Below are 20160 nucleotides of genomic sequence, written 5' to 3'. Positions count from 1 at the left end.
CCGAATTTTGGTGCCTCTCCCGGAAATCACCTGAGGCTAACATTCTCCGATTTTCACCCGTACTACAATATTGAGGGCGTGCCGTGATGGCTATACTTATAACGTCCTCTACAACATGTCATCGCGCCCGCTTTTACACCATGCTATCTACGTGCTGGCCAGTCACATGCATTTTGCTGCTTCTGTCATCACACGTACGAGACCGCAAGGCATACTTGGTCAACAGCCCTACAGGTTACACTGAAGGTTGTGATATAAACAATTTTAACACTCTTACTAATATGCGCCACACTGTGAACCCACACCAAACAAGAATGACAAACACATTTATGGAGAACATCCTCACTGTAACACAACACACACAGAACAGAACAAATACCCAGAATCCCATGCATCCCTAACTCGTCCTGGATTGGCTTTGTTTATTAGTGGGCTGCCAAAGTAGACATACTGAGGTTGTTGTAGTATTTCGGACAGTATTGTACCTTGTGTTGTCTCGGTACCAATATTTTAGTACCAAAATGTATTTCGATACTTTTCGATACTTTTCTAAATAAAGGGCACCACAAAAAAATAGCATTATTGGCTTTATTTTAACAAAAAAATCTCACGGTACATTAAAAGTATGTTTATTATAGCAATAGAACAGGGGTCGGCAACCCGCGGCTCCGGAGCCAAATGCGGCTCTTTGGCCACTCTGATGTGGCTCAGCTGCATAATTGCCGACCGCCCCGATTATTTCGGGAAGTTTCCGAATGTTGTTGCCTCTCCCGGAAATCACCTGGGGCTAACACTCTCCGATTTTCACCCGTACTACAATATTGAGGGCGTGCCGTGATGGCTATACTTATAACGTCCTCTACAACATGTCATCGCGCCCGCTTTTACACCATGCTATCTACGTGCTGGCCGGTCACATGCATTTTGCTGCTTCTGTCATCACACGTACGAGACCGCAGGGCATACTTGGTCAACAGCCCTACAGGTTACACTGAAGGTTGTGATATAAACAATTTTAACACTCTTACTAATATGCGCCACACTGTGAACCCACACCAAACAAGAATGACAAACACATTTACGGAGAACATCCTCACTGTAACACAACATACACAGAACAGAACAAACACCCAGAATCCCATGCATCCCTAACTCTTCCTGGCTACATTATAGACCCCCGCTAGCTCCAAACCCCGCCCCACCTCAACCCACATACGGAATAGGTAGCTATTCTTTGTCCTGCAGGGATGATACTTCTAAGAAACTGACTTTATTTGTCGCCATGGAGGCGAGGATTAGTGATTTAGAAGTAAAACTTTGCCGACTACGAATGGATGTTCGCCCCTAGCTAGCTAGCCATGTCTTAAAGCATCTCTTCCTGAGGGCGTTTTCAGTTATAACTTCACCTTTATTGTCAGTTTTTAGGCCAAAATACGTCCATTTTCCCTTTTCTGTCTACACACTGTGTCTGCTTGTAAGGACTCCGCGATTGTGCGCTGTCAAACATGCTCGTCTGCTCGCAAAACCGGGAACCGGTGCTTTTCAAACAGAGTATAGTACTGTTTGTGTTACATTAGTTGCGCGATACTATACCAGTACTGGTATACCGTACAACCCTAGGTACCTCAGCCAGTGTACCGCCAACATCCATTTTAGATAGATAGATAGATAGTACTTTATTTATTCCGTCAGGAGAGTTCCTTCAGGAAAATTACAATTTTCAGTACAATCCCATTCAGGATCAGACAAACATTACAGGGAGACAGAACAGGATCGCTGACGGGTCTGCCGGCTTCCAGCGCCCCTTACAAAAAAGATCACATACAGGTAAACAAAGGGGGTGGGGGAATAGAAAATTAAAATAAAATTTAAAAAATCGGTCTTAGCCTAGGCCCTGGAGTGGGGGTGCAGACTGAGGCCAAGGGAAAAAAATAAAAATAAAAAAATAGATTTTTTACTACTTATAGTTGCTGAAAGTTTAGCACCCATGGCTGTTTCTACAAAGAAATACTGAGAGAAGACAACAATATGTGAGGCCCCTTGCCAAATCGGACTTTAAAGTTTACGTCTTATCTCAAAACATTTTTTTTTTACCAAATTCTACATAATTTTGGCCTAAATTGAGCATTTTAAAGCACAAGAAGGATTACATGAAAACAAAAATAATGCTACACTGTGTTAGATGAGACCAAACCAACCAGACCGTCATGTTTAGTAGCATTGCCACTGATTGGCTCAGCCTCAGCTCAAAGATAGCTAACCAATATTCAAAGGTTTGTGTTTTCATACCGCTGAAAGTAAGCCGATGAGCTGCTCTCAAGACTGTTGAGACGTTGGTTGATGACTCCGAGCTCACTTTGTAGGAACGCAGCTTTATCTGAATCACTCATGCTTTCCAACTCCTTCATAATGTGCTCCCTAAGTCTTAGGTACTCCTCTCGTATCAAGGAGACATCATGCTGTAAGTCCTTTCATAAAAAAAGAAAACAAAATCAGTGGCGGGAAGAGGCTCTGATATTGCATCTTTTTGACTTTACCTCCAGCTGGATGATTTTGAGGCTACAGTCTTTGGCCCCATCGTCGCCAAAGCAGACGTGAATGTGTTGACTCAGCAAACCCTCGGCTGACTCCAGCTTCAATCTGAGTGTGAGCAGCTCTGTTAAACTGCGAGAGGAGGAGACGACTTTCTTTTTCTCTGTTTTTGTCACTTTCACTTTTTTCTCTGCTCTCAGTTGCTCCTCCTCAAAGTCTCTGGTGTCTTCTTCGGCAGCAAGTTGCACAAAAAACAGCTGTTGTTGGGGTTGTTCAAATACTTGCTGTGCATCTACTTTAAAGAGAAAAGAGAGGCAAACATTTTACGCATTTCTGGAAAATAAATATTCCAATTAAGTTGGACATGTACAAAAACACAGTCCCTTTACAAAAAACGTGCAGAAGAAGATTACTGTGGGATGCACCTTCTATTTTTGATACATGGAAAGAGATTTGGATGGATTATGTTGGAATCTTACTGAAAATAAATCAGAATTGGAGATAAGAAGACAATTGCTATATATATATATATATATATATATATATATATATATATATATATATATATATATATATATATGCACAGAATACAATGATTTTCAACTTATATTCAATTGAATAGACTGCAGAGACAAGATAGTTAACGTTCAAACTGATAAACGTTATTTGTTGCAAATATTAGCTCATTTGGAATTTGATGCCTGCCACATGTTTCAAAAAAGCTGGCACAAGTGGCAAAAAAGAACTGACAAAGTTGAGGAATGCTCATCAAACACTTATTGGGAACATGCCGCAGGTGAACAGGCTAATTGGGAACAGGTGGGTGCCATGATTGGGTATAAAAGCAGCTTCCATAAAATGCTTAGTCATTCACAAACAAAGATGGGGCGAAGGTCACCACTTTGTGAACAAATGCGTGAGCAAATTGTCCAACAGTTTAAGAACAACATTTCTCAAGAAGCTTTTGCAAGGAATTTAGGGATTTCACCATATATGGTCCGTAATATCTTCAAAAGGTTCAGAGACTCTGGACAAATCACTGCACGTAAGCGATGATATTACGGACCTTCGATCCCTTTGGCCTTACTGCACCGAAAAGCGACATCAGAATGTAAAGGACATCACCACATGGTTTCAAGAACACTTCAGAAAACCACTGTCAGTTACTACAGTTTGTCGCTACATCTGTCAGTGCAAGTTAAAACTCGACTATACAAAGCGAAATTCATTAATCAACAACACCCAAAAACGCCGCCGGCCTCGCTGGGCCCGAGCTTTTCTAAGACGGACTGATGCAAAGTGGAAAAGTGTTCTGTGGTCTGACGAGTCCACATTTGAATTGTTTTTGGGAAACTGTGGACGTCGTGTCCCCTGGAACAAAGAGGAAAAGAAGTATCCGGATTCTTATAGACGAAAAGTTCAAAAGCCTGCATCTGTGATGGTATGGGCAACTTACACATCTGTGGAGACACCATAGATGCTGAAAGTACATGCAAGTTTTGGAGAAACATACTCTATGTTGCCATCCATGCAACATTATCATGGACACTCCTGCTTATTTTACCAAGACAATGCCAAGCCAAGAGTTACAACAGCGTGGCTTCATAGTAAAAGAGTGCGTGTACTAGACTAGCCTGTAGTCCGAACCTGTCACCCATTGAAAATGTGTGGTGCAATATCAATCAATCAATCAATCAATGATTATTTATATAGCCCTAAATCACTAGTGTCTCAAAGGGCTGCACAAACCACAACACAAACCACAACGACATCCTCGGTAGAGCCCACATAAGGGCAAGGAAAACTCACACCCAGTGGGACGTCGGTGACAATGATGACTATGAGAAACCTTGGAGAGGACCGCATATGTGGGCGACACCCCCCCCCCCTCTAGGGGAACCGAAAGCAAATGAAAAACTAGCTAATTCAATTTTTTTTTTTTTTTTTAATTTAAAAAATAATTTATTTTTCCTGATTAACATTAAATTTGGATGACCTGTTTTAAATAGGTTCAAATCCAATCTGCGCTTTGTTAGAATAGCTATATTTCTAACAAAGACAAATCATTATTTCAATATGGATCCAATATGGATTGAACTTTCACAGTATCATGTTAGACCCGTTCGTTTTCCTTGCCCTTATGTGGGCCTACCGAGGATGTGGTAGTGGTTTGCGCAGCCCTTTGAGACACTAGTGATTTAGAGCTATATAAGTAAACATTGATTGATTGATTGATGTCGAGCGGGTCCAACATGATACTGTGAACGTTCAATCCATAATGGATCCAACATGGATCCAACACAACCATGAGAGTCCAGTCCAAAGTGGATCCAACACAGCACAGATGAAGCCTACAATACCACAACGGAGACCCAAGACTGTTGAACAACTTAAAACGTACATCAACCAAGAATGGGAAATATTTCCACTTGAAAAGCTTCAAAAATTGGTCCCCTTACTTCCCAAATGTTTACTGAGTGTTGTTAAAAGGAAAGGCCATGTAACACAGTGGTAAAAATGCCCCTGTGCCAACTTTTGTGCAATGTCTTGCTGACATTAAATTCCAAGTTAATGATTGCTTGCAAAAATAAATACGTTTCTCAGTTCGAACATTGAATATCTTGTCTTTGCAGTCTATTCAATTAAATATAAGTTGAAAAAGATTTGCAAATCATTATATTCTGTTTTTATTTACGAAATACACAATGTGCCAACATCACTGGTTTTGGGTCCTGTAGCAATATTTATCTCTGTCCAGAGTTACATTATATCTATTGCTAAAATGGTGAATTCTGTGGAAACAAATCAGTGTTGTCTTGTTTAATTAGAAAATTCAGACAAATATTTTTTCCACAATAGCATTAAAATATATCCAGGAATATATCCTGGAATGCAAAGTTTGGCCCTATAAGCAACAATTGCTGTTGCTATAATTCCTATGCAAATCATGTGCAAATAAAATTCCTTTGATACAAGCATCTCTAGAAATAGGTCTTGTGGATATCAAACGCATCAACTCACTTACTTCATGGTAGGGGATGCCTGTCTCAACACTGTCACTTTATCATAATGCATATGGAATTATCCTAAATAAAAATGCCACCTATTTTAACAATAATTTGAATTTAGATGATATTAATGCATATTACTTACTGTACGTAGGTAACTGCACCACTAGAGTTTCATAGTGGGTCTGCGCTCCATTGAACTGGCTCTCGATGCTCCTCTTGTCATCGTCAGCAAACATCTGCGAGCCTTGGCAACTCAGTTTGAACTCTTCATAATGAGTCTCAAGGCTTTTGATAAGTTTGCGGTATTCCTCTGGTTGCATGGAGGCCAGCTAAACACAAACACATACATTATGTGTTATTTTATTGCTTTTGAAGAAACAGCAGCACAAGTCAAACATACAACACAAACATACAGCAGCTAGAAACATATATCACTTTACTATTTGTATATATGTTGTACTTAAATTATGTTTCTTTGATCTCTTAAGCTCTGACTGAAAGTGAAACTCGATCCTGCCGACGTTTTACAAAGTTATTGCCTGTTTGTGGGTCTCACTTTTGTCTTGTTCCGAATGATACGTGATTAGTGTTTCAATTCTAATTTACGGATAATTTTAGGACTAGGGAAAGGTACTCTTCACATTTAAATCGACTCATCGACGGTACCTGGCAATCGACACAGGTACTTTTTTTTTAACAGATGCAAAAATAAGAAAGATAATGTTTTTAATTTAACATTTAACACTGAGCTGTGCTGTCCAGTTATCTTGTTTTCTTACACTTTTCTACCCATTTGCAAGTACAGTACTGTAATAGAGTACCGTACCGTATTTTTCGGACTATAAGGTGCACTTAAAATATTTTAATTTTCTCAAAAATCGACAGTGTGCCTGATGTACGGAATAATTCCGGTTGAGCTTACCGAACTCGAAGCAGTTTTATTTGGTACGTGGTGTAATGATAAGTGTGACCTGCAATATGCCGCCAGTAAACAACACCAAAACTGTAAATGTTGCATTGAAAATAAAGAACATTACACACAGCAAACGGCAAAATGTTTCAGTATGACTTTGAAGCCGCACCACTTGATGGATTGTCGGCGCCTTACGGCTACCGTAGTCAGAGATACAAATAGTACTATGATGTGTGTACAGTATATGGACCGCAAAATGGCACCCGTTAGCAGACATTTTATCTGGCGTTTTGTTTCACAATATTAAAACCACCTTTTCTTACCTTCTGGTATCTGCTGATGTGTATTTCAGATCTGCATAAGTCCTGAAAATTTACGCACCTCCGCCACTGTAGTCCGTGCCGATTCCGTAGTCGAAAAGCTTCTTCTTTTTCACTATCTTCTTGTTATGGGGCATTCACCCTCTGCTGATGCCTTTTTCTAATATAAAGTAGCGTAAAGTTTTAACTTATATCACATTATAGAAGCGCTAAAAACTACCGGTGTAGTGGGTTTTCATAATTCACCCACGGAACTTTAGTTATTAGAGAGTTCTGGTCGGACTGTTTTTTCACGGGACACATTTCCCACTGTTGCACTAGTGAGCCTTATAATCCGGTGTGCCCTATGGTCCAGAAAATACGGTAATACTCAAATACTACAGTGGACTTTGCATGCAGTTTCCATTACAAGAGTGCTTACTTAGCCAGGTAGTAGTGCAATACGTTTTCATAACATGGTCACTACTGCCTACTTTATCTTGTTATATTCTTATTTTACTGTTATATTGTTATTCCCATTGTTTTTATTCTTTTTGTAATATTTCTCTATTTTGTTTCCTTTTAAACCCCCATTATTTACTTTTTACTTTTTTCTTTAAATTGATCTCAACTCTGTACACTGCTGCTGGAATTTTAATTTTCCTGAAGGAATTCTCCTGAAGGAATCAATAAAGTACTATCCATCTATCTATCTAGTCATTAGTTGAAAATGGCAGGTTTTTGTTTTGTTGAAACCCACAAAGTGTTTATACTGTACATATTGTATTTATTACACACCAGCTGTTTGATTATAACATACAATATTAATGTTTCGGATGTCTATGGCAAATCCAATCAAATTAGTATTGAGCCTGCACTTTTTGTAAAGGGGAGGTAATTGTACTCCTTGCTTTGTTGTCATGGAAAATTTTAAACAATCAGACGTAACGTCACGTGCAACAAAAGTATAAAAATACGGCACAGTTAGATTTTACACGAATTCTGTATCCATCCCGAGATAGGACACATGGTGTTGATTTTCTTGGTTTATGGTTCATCGCTTCTCTGGATCTGGTTTAGGTTATGACAGGCATGAACGGAAGCCAGTTAAATAGCATTGAGCTAGCACGCATAGTATTTGTGAGAAATAAAGACTTTGTTTGTTAAACCCATTGGTTATATTTAATAGCCAGTGGTGTTATATTTTTATGTTTAACATTCTCGAATTTTGGTTCAGTGACAGATGGCAGCTTTAGGTTTCTGAGACTGGTGATCACCTACCATGGAGATGGTGAGTAAGTTGATGTTATCGATATCCACAAGGCAGTACTGCCAGGCAATGAGACTCTTTATGTTGATGTACAACTGATTCCAGAGAGAAAGGATGGACTCAAAATACTGCTCATTTCTGTTGACAAGACAGAGAAAATAACATTCGGTAAGAACAAGAAAATTTGATCATATTACGCCTATACTGGCTCACCTGCACTGGCTTCCTGTGCATTTGAGATGCGACTTTTAGGTTTTACTACATTCCGTATAAAATATTAAATTGTCTAGCTCCATCCTATCTTGCTGATTGTATTGTACTATATGTCCCGGCCAGAAATCTGCGTAATAAGAATTATTATTATTATTATTAGTGATTTCCAGAGCCCAAAAAAAGTATGTCGAGTGTTTTCTATTTGAGCTCCAGTACTCTGGTATGTTCTACCAGTTACAGTTAGAAATGATACCTCAGTAGAAGCATTTATAATAGGAGTGTCTCCCTAGGGAGGTCCTTGTTGCACGTCCCACTGGGAGGAGACCCCGCGGCAGACCAAGGAGGACCAGATCGGGGGATTACAACTCCTCTCTGGTCTGGAAAAGCTTCGGATCCCCCAAGAGGAAGTTGCTAATGTTGCTCCTGAGAGGGAAGTCTCGGGGTCTCTGCTGGAGCTGTTGTCCCCGCGACCCGATTCCAGATAAGTGGTTGAAAATGGATGGATAGAAGCATTTAAAGGCCTACTGAATCCCACTACTACCGACCACGCAGTCTGATAGTTTATATATCAATGATGAAATATTAACCATGTAACAAATGCCAATACGGCCTTTTTAGTTTACTAAATTGCAATTTTACATTTTCCGCGGAGTTTCTTGTTGAAAACGTCGCGGAATGATGACGCGTGCACGTGACGTCTCGGGTTGGAGGGGAAATATTAGCTCTTTTCATCGCGCAATTACACAGTATTCTGGACATCTGTGTTGCTGAATCTTTTGCAATTTGTTCAATTAATAATGGAGAAGTCAAAGTAGAAAGATGGAGGTGGGAAGCTTTAGCCTTTAGCCACACAAACACACGGTGTTTGCTTGTTAAAAATTCCCATAGGTGAAACTTTACTATGGATCAGAGCGGTCAGGCGAACATGGATCCCGACCACTTTTCAACCGGCGGGTTTCGGTGAGAAAATTGTGGTAAAAAGTCGCCTCTTACCGGAGATCAGCGGACCTTGCGCCGTCCATGCAGCTGCCGTCGACTTCCCTCAGAGACTGGCGTCAAGACACCCGTGGACACACCCCTCCGACTATCAGGTACTATTTAATCTCACTAAAACACTAGCAACACAATAGAAAGATAGGGGATTTCCCAGAATTATCCTAGTAAATGTGTCTAAAAACATCTGAACCCGTACCAATGCAATCGACTTTTTACTTTATTTTATTTTATTTTATTTTTTTGTAGTCCTTCGCTATCAATATCATCATCCACAAATATTTTATCCTCGCTCAAATTAATGGGGAAATTGTCTTTTTCTCGGTCCGAAAAGCTCTTGCTGCTGGAGTCTCCCATTATAAACAATGTGAGGATGTGAGGAGCCCTCACACCTGTGATGTCATCGTCTGCTACTTCCGGTAAAAGCAAGGCTTTTTTATTAGCGAGCAAAAGTTGCAAACTTTATCGTCGATGTTCTCTACTAAATCCTTTCAGCTAACTTATGGCAATATCGCGAAATGATCAAGTATGACACATATAATGGACCTGCTATCCCCGTTTAAATAAGAAATTCTCATTTCAGTAGGCCTTTAAGTCCCATCTTAAAACAAATTTGTATAGTCTAGCCTTTAAATAGACCCCCCTATTTAAACCAGTTGATCTGCTGTCTCTTTTCTGCTCTGCCCCCCATTTCCTCCGTGGAGAAGATATCAGATGACCACAGATGACGCGCTGGCTGTTCAAAGTCTGGACCCGGGGTGGACCACTCATCTGTGCATCAGTTGGGGACGTCTCTGCCCTGTGACCGCATATAGTCTGCACCACTCCAAACAGTGGACATTAATCCATGAAAATATAAAAAAGCTGCTGAATGGTTTGTCAGACGTATATCAATTTGTTCTTTTCTCCTGCCTCTACAAACTGGACGAGCAATAGCGATAGCCTATCACTCAAACAGGTCTGTGTGTAACATCATTTTAACTCATCCTATTGTTGAAGACGGTGTTGCCAGATCTTACAAGAGAAACTAGAAACGAGTTCTATCAAAACAAACCCAAAGTTTCTTATGACAGGGGTACCCAAACTTTTTCCACTGAGGACCACAGACTGACAAATCAAAGGATGCGGGGGCCATTTGGGGAGTTTTGACATTCAAAACCAGAACAATACACATTTTTTCGAAAGAACTGTATTTTGTGGAAATTTTGTGCGAACGCTGAAGACCCAAAGCCGAACTGAAATGCTAACAGTTAGCATGCTGGCCAGATTCAGATAACAAAAAAGATGACAAAAATGAGCCCATCCATCCATTTTCTACCGTTTATTCCCTTTCGGGGTCGCGGGGGGCGCTGGCGCCTATCTCAGCTACAATCGGGCGGAAGGCGGGGTACACCCTGGACAAGTCGCCACCTCATCACAGGGCCAACACAGATAGACGGACAACATTCACACTCACATTCACACACTAGGGCCAATTTAGTGTTGCCAATCAACCTATCCCCAGGTGCATGTCTTTGGAAGTGGGAGGAAGCCGGAGTACCCGGAGGGACCCCACGCATTCACGGGGAGAACATGCAAACTCCACACAGAAAGATCCCGAGCCTGGATTTGAACCCAGGACTGCAGGACCTTCGTATTGTGAGGAAGACGCACTAACCCCTCTGCCACCGTGAAGCCAAAAATGAGCCAAAAAATAAAAAAAATAAAAGCTTGCATGCTAACAGTACAATGCAAACTTGATAAACACAGCACGCTTACAGTTAGCATTAGTGAAATACCAAAATATTTAAAGCTGAGATGTACATTTATAGCCAACTTTCGAAATTATGTAAAAAAAATTGTCATTTAGAAAGATATGCAAATTGTAACATGCATCAAGTACCAAAATATATTACTCTGAGATGTGTACTTGAAAATGTTGTTCAAAATGCTAGCCTGCGAACGTTAGCATGCATCTGGTACCAACATATGACTGGTGTATCGCTACAAAATGTATTATTTGTCTGTGGAGAGGGGCGTGGTCTACGCATACCCTGTGGACGGGGCGTGAAGGCCATGAAGCAGCAGACAGGTGAACAGATACCTCAGCTGGAACGAGTTATCTAATCACCTGTTCCCTTTATCAGCAGCTTTGGAGATCATGACTGGGGCTGGCAAACGAGACTGACGGCCAGACCACATGCGTAAGCTGAAAAGCTTACGAGGACTTTGTTCATTCCGTCTACTTGTGAATCTGAATTAAAAGATTGTAACCACTGGTGGGGTATTTCCTGCCAAGCAACGGAGGATCTGGGTCGGAGACCTTCCACAGTGTCAAGTAACAAAATATTTGGCATGAGGTGCATAAAAGATAGCATGCTATTATTAGAATGCTAATAATTGTGTCGCGGGACATTAAAAAAATATCTACAGGCCACAAATTTAGGGACGGCGTGGCGCAGTGGGAGAGTGGCCGTGCGCAACCCGAGGGTCCCTGGTTCAAATCCCACCTAGTACCAACCTCGTCACGTCCGTTGTGTCCTGAGCAAGACACTTCACCCTTGCTCCTGATGGGTGCTGGTTGGCGCCTTGCATGGCAGCTCCCTCCATCAGTGTGTGAATGGGTAAATGTGGAAGTAGTGTCAAAGCGCTTTGAGTACCTTGAAGGTAGAAAAGCGCTATGCAAGTACAACCCATTTATTATTTATCATTTAAATGTGCCCCAGACCGCACTTTGGACACCCCTGGCTGATAATAGGGGGGACTTGGCCACACTGGATGGAGACAGTACATTAGTCTGGTGCCCCAGTCCACAGGCTCTACATTATTACTGCACTTCATAAAACTACTGTAGTTGTTGTAGTGAATTCTATTGTATTGATTTTCAAACAGTATTTTTTACCTAAAAGTTTTTTTTTTTAAAGGCCTGTTACATACAATGGTGTTTTTTTTGGAGGGGTCAGATACAGATTAAATGGACCTTGTTTCATTTCAATAAGGGTTGATTTGAGAACGAGTATTTTGAGTTCTGAGCCGGGTCAAGAAACGAACTGTCCTGCTGTAAAATGAGGTACAACTGTGGGGTGAGAAGGACTAAAAAGCAAGGGTCGGGGACTTACTTGGTGGCCAAACCAATGCTGAGTGGATTAGGAGGAGGGATTATCAGGCACACAGAGGGTACAGTCATATCTAGGCCCCCGGGTCCTGTAACCTCCCATTTGCTGCGCTGACTGTTGCCCTTCAAAATTGCTTCATCACCTTTACAGATCACTTTCTGTAGAGACAAGACAGAACGGATGTATTTGAAAAACAGACACACTGGCATGGTTTTTTAAAAAACGTACACAAATATTTTTGTCTTAACGTATAGACCAGGGGGTCCAAGCCATCATATATTTTGGGCAAAAAAAAAATGCTAAAAACAGATGCTGTACATATTTAACATAAAACTTTGAGTCAGCGTTGTGTTATGATTATGAGTTATTGGCATGTCAATTGTATTCATTGCAATTGTTTCTTATATTTTACAAGTTTTTTAAATTTTTTGTAAAATTTCGACAATATGCGGCGGACCAACAAAACCCGGGCCGCTTTTTGGACACCCCTGGTATAGACGATTCATTACATGAATATTCTGTATTAAAAACTAAAGATTATTAAAGACTGACCTGGTCTTGTTTAAAATCACAAAGGGCTTTGACAATGACAGGGGTGCTGCTCTTCTCTTCTGGGTTTCTGGGCTTCAGTCTGACGATGGTCTTGGCCTTGTTAACAAGATGTTGAACTTGCCTTTTGTGATCCATGATCTTCTCTCTTTCCCTCTGTAAATCAAGACAATGCATTTTGAGGATTTGTTTCAAACTTCTTAAAATAGAAATATGCCTAACAAACTGATTTTTACACTGAACCAGAAAGAAATGATGTTTGCCCAAAAGTTCTTATACAGTGTTGAAAGTGACTGCCATTTTCAAATGCTATACAGATTGTCCTCATTAGGGTCAAACTCCATGTACAAACATGGGCAAAACATGCAAACTCCACACACAGGTGCCTAAACGAACATTGTTCGAACCTGAAGTAAATTAATTAACTCATATTATGTTCTACGTATGGCGAATGTTCATATTCATCTTGGAGAAAGCAAACCTCCAAGTTTAAGTAAACAGTGGCATTTCAGTTTGAGCCCCATAGTTTTAATTGGGTCTTCAGAATGTAAAAGTGATAACCTTATCCTTGAGAAAAGACTACCTGTCTAGCTCAACGCCAACATTTAAATTATGACTTAAAGGGGAACATTATCACAATTTCAAAATGGTTACAAACAATAAAAACCAGTTCCCAGTGGCTTGTTGTATTTTTTGAAGTGTTTTTTAAAATTTTACCTGTCCCGTAATATTCCTAAATAAAGCTTTAAAGTGCCTTATTTTCGCTATCTTCGAAACCCGTGATCTTGTCATTTCGGTCATAACCAAAAGCTCATGACCATAGGTGAGGATGGGAACGTAGATCGACCGGTAAATTGAGAGCTTTGCCTTCCGGCTCAGCTCCTTCTTCACCACAACGGAACGATACAACGTCCGCATTACTGAAGACGCCGCACCTCACGATCCACTCTTCCCTCACTCGTGAACAAGACTCCTAGGTACTTGAACTCCTCCACTTGAAGTAAATTAATTAACTCATATTATGTTCTACATATGGCGAATGTTCATATTCATCTTGGAGAAAGCAAACCTCCAAGTTTAAGTAAACAGTGGCATTTCAGTTTGACCACATAATAAGATAAGGCCCCGTAGTTTTAATTGGGTCTTCGGAATGCAAAAGTGATATCCATATCCTTGAGAAGAGACTACCTGTCTAGCTCAACGCCAACATTTAAATTATGACTTAAAGGGGAACATTATCACAATTTCAAAATGGTTAAAAACAATAAAAAACAGTTCCCAGTGGCTTGTTGTATTTTTTGAAGTGTTTTTGAAAATTTTACCGGTCCCGGAATATCCCTAAACAAAGCTTTAAAGTGCCTTATTTTCGCTATCTTCGAAACCACTATCCATTTCCCTGTGACGTTATACAGGGCTGCCAATACAAACAACATAGCGGTTACCACAGCAAGATATAGCGACATTAGCTCGGATTCAGACTCGGATTTCAGCGGCTTAAGCGATTCAACATATTACGCATGTATTGAAACAGATGGTCGGAGTATGGAGGCAGATAGCGAAAACGAAATTGAAGAAGAAATTGAAGCTATTGGGCGAATAGCTATTGACGCTATTCGGCCATAGCGTGGGTGTACCTAATGAAATGGCCCATAGCATGGCTGCCGTATTAGCATCGCCGGTAAAATGTGCAGACCAAACGATCAGGACTTTCGCATCTTGTGACACTGGAGCAACTTAAATCCGTCGATTGGTAAGTGTTTGTTTCGCATTAAATGTGGGTATCTAGTTTCAAATGTACATACAGCTAGCGTAAATAGCATGTTAGCATCGATTAGCGTAGCATTTTAGCATCGATTAGCTGGCAGTCATGCCGTGACCAAATATGTCTGATTAGTACATAAATCAACAACATCAACAAAACTCACCTTTGTGATTTTGTTGACTTAATTGTTGCAAATGCATCTGCAGGTTATCCATACATCTCTGTGCCATGTCTGTCTTAGCATCGCCGGTCAAATGTGAAGACACTTTGGTACATTCAATGGGGGTCTGGCGGCAGATTTCTTGCCAGTGGTGCAACTTGAATCCCTCCCTGTTAGTGTTGTTACACCCTCCGACAACACACCGACGAGGCATGATGTCTCCAAGGTTCCAAAAAATAGTCGAACAAACGGAAAATATCAGAGCTGAGACCCGGTGTTTGTAATGTGAAAATGAATATGGCGGGTGTGTTACCTAGGTGACGTCACGTTCTGACGTCATCACCTCCAGCGCGATAAACAGAAAGGCGTTTAATTTGCCAAAATACACCCATTTAGAGTTCGGAAATCGGTTAAAAAAAATACATGGTCTTTTTTCTGTAACATCAAGGTATATATTGACGCTTGCATAGGTCTGGTGATAATGTTCCCCTTTAAAGCAGTTGTTTTCCAGACACTTACACACGAACATCTCCTTTTATGGTCAGGGTGTGCTCTCTGGACCCAGCGCTCACACACAGACAGGAGGTACGAATTTAAGACTGGTGGTTTGGCTTCTCCAAGTTAGGAGTCCTTCATTTTTTTTTGTACCTGCAGAACTGTATAAATGACGCTCGCTTGTAATCAATGCAACTTTTTGTTCAGTAAAGCGTCTCCGACATCTTTTTTGATCCAGCTACGTGCGTAAGTTGCCCTTCTCACCGGGAGGGGGCGACAAGACCAGAAATACTTCAAACCCTTTGTCGAACCTTTGGTTTTCTGTTTGTGAGGCTGATATTTAAACCACAAGTTCACTTAAACCCATAATTGGTTTAACTGGTCTGCTCTTTAAGGCCATTGTACCTCCAGTTCCATGAGTAGCTCCAGCAGGTTGTCCAGTGATGTATTCTTGTCACGGTTGAATTTCTTACGGAGGGTTTCTTGTTCCGTCTGGAGGGATCTGTATGTCTCGTTGGCCTCTTTAAAGAACTTGAAAAAAACATAACAGGTTACTTAGGTCTGTATTGAGGAGGGCCTGTGATGACTCTTCTTCGGCATGGTAATGCCGGCGTTGTTTTCCCAAGGATGCGTCGAAGCGATGAACACAACAAGGTAAGTTAAAGGGTATTTATTTAATAATAAAAGGCTATGAAAAAAAACACTGATGTAAAGGGATAAGGCAAACAAAAGACGCTAGCGTGAAAGCTAGGATAAACACAAGGAAAACTAAAACTTGGCACGAGGACACAAAAGAGTAAACAAAAACATTCAGCTTGAAAGCTGGAAAATAAAGTGGCTTAGCGTGAGAGCTAGCGAGGAAATACATGCATAGAATGATGAGAGTTGTCACTGTTGCGCGTGTGCAAATTAGGATCCGAGAATGAGTAAACAGAAAAGGTGAGCTTAAATAGGAGGGTGAAAATTAGTAGCAGGTGTGCGGGGCGAGACTAACAGGTGGACTGATGCGTAACCATAGTGATGGACAAAAACAGGAAGTAAACGGGTCAGACTGAGAATGAAACAAAGATGGAAAAAAACAAACGTGAAGATCTGAGCAGCAGTTTGCAACAGGGCCACCCATCCGTATGTAAAATGTCAATTAATGAATATCAGGGCGGTTCATATTCAATTTTGTTACCCCTTCCTGCTTTGTCACTGTTAAAAATATAACGGCAAATATCTCCAGACTTTCTCATTGTTCCTCATGGCGCACAGCGTTAGTGCTGAGTTTGTAAATAGTCGGTGATACTGTATGTCAAGAAAATATACTGTCTACAAGAAACCTTGTATTTGGTTGATCAAATGAAATCTAAAGCTGCAACAGAAAAACTTAAAATATTTTAAGAATATATTCCTCTTATAGAGCTAAAGAAGCTTTAGAAAAAACTGCAATATTGATATTTGCAATAATGGGAACAACATGGGAAAACATTAGGAACTGCAAAACAGTTCCCATTGAAAATTATTTCAGTTGATTTCAAGGGGAGCTTGCAATGCAAGAGTTTTGATTAAAGCACTCTGTCACTTGCAAGTTGGGGTACTGTATTGATTATAAGAACAATTACCACAATGACCACCTTTTACAGTTCATTCGAGTCCATCCTTAATACAATATACACAATGGAGAGTGGGATAACGTTGGAGTATCGGCGGAAAAAATACCCTGCAAGCACGGGGACCACATGCAAATTCCGCAAAGAAACCCCCCGATATGTGATCAGTTCCAGTCAAATATCATGAAGCAGCGGCTTAACCACTGATGCTTGCCAATCTAATGTTATTAAGGATGTCCGATAATATCGGACTGCCGATATTATCGGCCGATATATGCTTTAAAATGTAGTATCGCTAATTATCGGTATCAGTTTCAAAATGATCGGTATCGGTTTCAAAAAGTAAAATGTATGACTTTTTAAAACGCCGCTGTGTACAGGGACATAGGTAGAAGTAAAGAGCGCCAATAAACCTTAAAAGGTATTTCCTTTGCGTGCCGGCCCAGTCACATATTATCTACGTCTTTTCACACACACAAGTGAAGGCAATCATACTTGGTCAACAGCCATACAGGTCACACTGAGGGTGGCCGTATAAACAACTGTAACACTGTTACAAGTATGCGCCACATTGTGAACCCACAGCAAACAAGAATGACAAACACATTTCGGGAGAGCATCCACACCGTAACACACCATAAACACAACAGAACAAATACCCAGAAGCATCTGCAGCACTAACTCTTACGGGATGCTACAATATACACCACCCCCAACTCCGCCCACCTCAACCTCCTCATGCCCTCTCAGGGAGAGCATGTCCCAAATTCCAGGCTGCTGTTTTTAAGCAGGTTAAAAAAATAATAATGCACTTTAATAATAAATATGGCAGTGCCATGTTGGCATTTTTTCCATAACTTGAGTTGATTCATTTTGGAAAAACTTGTTACATTGTTTAATGCAGGGGTGTCAAACTCAAATACAGAGTGGGCCAAAATTTAAAACTGAACAAAGCCGCGGGCCAAGGTTGAACAAATTGACCTTTTAATAGAGATCCAAACAAGTTTTGCATTGAATATTGAACAAGCATGGCTTACATAACTTTATAGAGACATGCAAAATCGAGTTTCAAATAATAATAAAAATAATTTCAAAATATCAATGGCATATCAAATACAATTTAAATACAAATGTAATGCCTCTTTTCTATTTACAGCCTTCTGAGGTAAATATCAAAATATATTGTAGCGTCCCGAAAGAGTTAATGCTGCAAGGGGTTCTGGGTATTTGTTCTGTTGTGTTTATGTTATGTTACAGTGCAGATGTTCTCCCGAAATGTGTTTGTCATTCTTGTTTGGTGTGAGTTCACAGTGTGGCGCATAGAGATGGATTCTAGGGGCCCATAATGGAGGGGGTCCCAGAGAGGCACCTAGTGATGATGAAATTATGTGTTGGGGGCCCTGTAAAGATTCTTTTCATGGTGCCGAAAATCTCTAGCGGCGCCCCTGGTTACAGCGACACCGCTGCTGTGTAATGACGGCGGGCCAGCTGTAATGTTAATTGGATATTGCCTCAAGGGCCAAATTAAATTACACGGGGGGCCATATTTGGCCCGCGGGCCAGAGTTTGACACCCATGGTTTAATGCATCCAGCGGGGCATCACAACAAAATTAGGCATCGTAATGTGTTAATTCCACGGCTGTATATATCGGTATCGCTTGATATTCTGAATCGGTAATTAAGAGTTGGACAATATCGGATATTGGCAAAAAAAAGCCATTATCGGACATCTCTAATTGTTATCCTTGTGTTTAAGATTTAAAAGGTATGGATTTGTTTAGTTACCTGGTTGTATGCTGCATTCTCCTTCAGGTGCACATCCATACACTTGGTAATTTGCAGGAGCCAACTCCACTGAGTCTGCAGTGTGTCCCTATAGGCCTTGAGAGCAAAATGCCAACGGAAGAAGTCATAATACGAACGGTGTTGAAAAAAATATGATCTAAAAAATGAACACTGGTGACGCAGATGTAAAGAGCGAGCAGGTGTCGCGTCAATTCATCACACAGCACAAACCTCTATCTTGTCTGAAGCTGGGTGGTTGTTCTTCAGGAGGGTATCCACTCTGACTTTCAGTTTATTCAAGTGCTTTTCTTTCTCCTCCAGGGCGCTCATCAGTTTCTGTTGTTTACAAAGAAGTTAAGAGTAGAAGTTGAAAAACTGCATGACTGATTACAGCTGCCAGAAATAAATGCAAATACATTAGCCCCTCCTAATCCAGGCCTGGGCAATTATTTTGACTCGGTGGGCCAGATTTAGAGAAAAAAATGTGTCTGAGGCTCTATTTTTAGAAACACTAATCCATATGAGTTGGGAAATTGTGTTAGATGTAAATATAAACGGAATACAATGATTTGCGAATCCTTTTCAACCCATATTAAATTGAATGCACTACAAAGACAAAATATTTGATTTTCAAACTCATAAACTTTATTAATTTTTTGCAATTAATAAATAACTTAGAATTTCATGGCTGCAACACGTGCCAAAGTAGTCGGGAAAGGGCATGTTCACCACTGTGTTACATCACCTTTTCTTTTAACAACACTCAATAAACGTTTGGGAACTGAGGAAACTAATTGTTGAAGCCTTGAAAGTAGATTCTTTCCCATTCTTGTTTTATGTAGAGCTTCAGTCGTTCAACAGTCCGGGGTCTCCGCTGTGGTATTTTACGCTTCATAGTGCGACACACATTTTCCATGTCTTTTTTTACGAAGCCACGCTGTTGTAACACGTGCTGAATGTGGCTTGGCATTGTCTTGCTGAAATAAACAGGGAAGTCCATGAAAAAGACGGCGCTTAGATGGCAGTATATGTTGTTCCAAAACCTGTATGTACCTTTCAGCATTAATGGTGCCTTCACAGATGTGTAAGTTACCCATGCCTTGAGCACTAATGCACCCCCATACCATCACAGACGCTGGCTTTCGAACTTTGCGTCGATAACAGTCTGGATGGTTCGCTTCCCCTTTGGTCCGGATGACACGATGTGGAATATTTCCAAAAACAATTTGAAATGTGGACTCGTCAGACCACAAAACACTTTTCCACTTTGCATCAGTCCATCTTAGATGATCTAGGGCCCAGCAAAGCCGGCGGCGTTTCTGGATGTTGTTGATAAGCTTTGCATAGTAGAGTTTTAACTTGCACTTACAGATGTAGCGACAAACTGTATTTAGTGACAGTGGTTTTCTGAAGTGTTCCTGAGCCCATGTGGTGATATCCTTTAGAGATTGATGTCGGTTTTTGATACAGTGCCGTCTGAGGGATCG

The 20160-nt window shown here is 40.7% G+C and overlaps 1 protein-coding gene and 1 long non-coding RNA gene across 3 annotated transcripts in view; one reads left to right on the top strand and one right to left on the bottom strand.

Annotated features, from left to right (window-relative positions):
- The window catches only part of LOC133540816 (uncharacterized), a 322729-nt gene that overhangs the window by 167748 nt on the left and 134821 nt on the right, over window positions 1-20160 (top strand). The window lies entirely within an intron of this gene.
- Window positions 1-20160, bottom strand: part of LOC133540809 (desmoplakin-A-like) — a 67476-nt gene that overhangs the window by 26856 nt on the left and 20460 nt on the right. Inside the window, exons 8-16 of one of the 2 annotated variants that reach the window (XM_061883759.1) lie at window positions 18905-19009; window positions 18674-18769; window positions 15698-15823; window positions 12879-13031; window positions 12330-12484; window positions 8037-8163; window positions 5686-5872; window positions 2538-2827; window positions 2290-2468 (exon numbers count right to left, since the gene is read on the bottom strand). In XM_061883759.1, coding sequence (XP_061739743.1) covers window positions 2290-2468; window positions 2538-2827; window positions 5686-5872; window positions 8037-8163; window positions 12330-12484; window positions 12879-13031; window positions 15698-15823; window positions 18674-18769; window positions 18905-19009 — 1418 coding nt within the window. The remainder of the gene's footprint in view (window positions 1-2289; window positions 2469-2537; window positions 2828-5685; window positions 5873-8036; window positions 8164-12329; window positions 12485-12878; window positions 13032-15697; window positions 15824-18673; window positions 18770-18904; window positions 19010-20160) is intronic. The other variant, XM_061883760.1, reaches the window with a different exon arrangement.

Source organism: Nerophis ophidion, linkage group LG22 (assembly GCF_033978795.1).
Source record: "Nerophis ophidion isolate RoL-2023_Sa linkage group LG22, RoL_Noph_v1.0, whole genome shotgun sequence".
Classification (NCBI taxonomy): Eukaryota; Metazoa; Chordata; class Actinopteri; order Syngnathiformes; family Syngnathidae; genus Nerophis; species Nerophis ophidion.
Note: the sequence above shows the minus strand (reverse complement) of the source record. Positions and strands in the feature narration are given on the sequence as shown.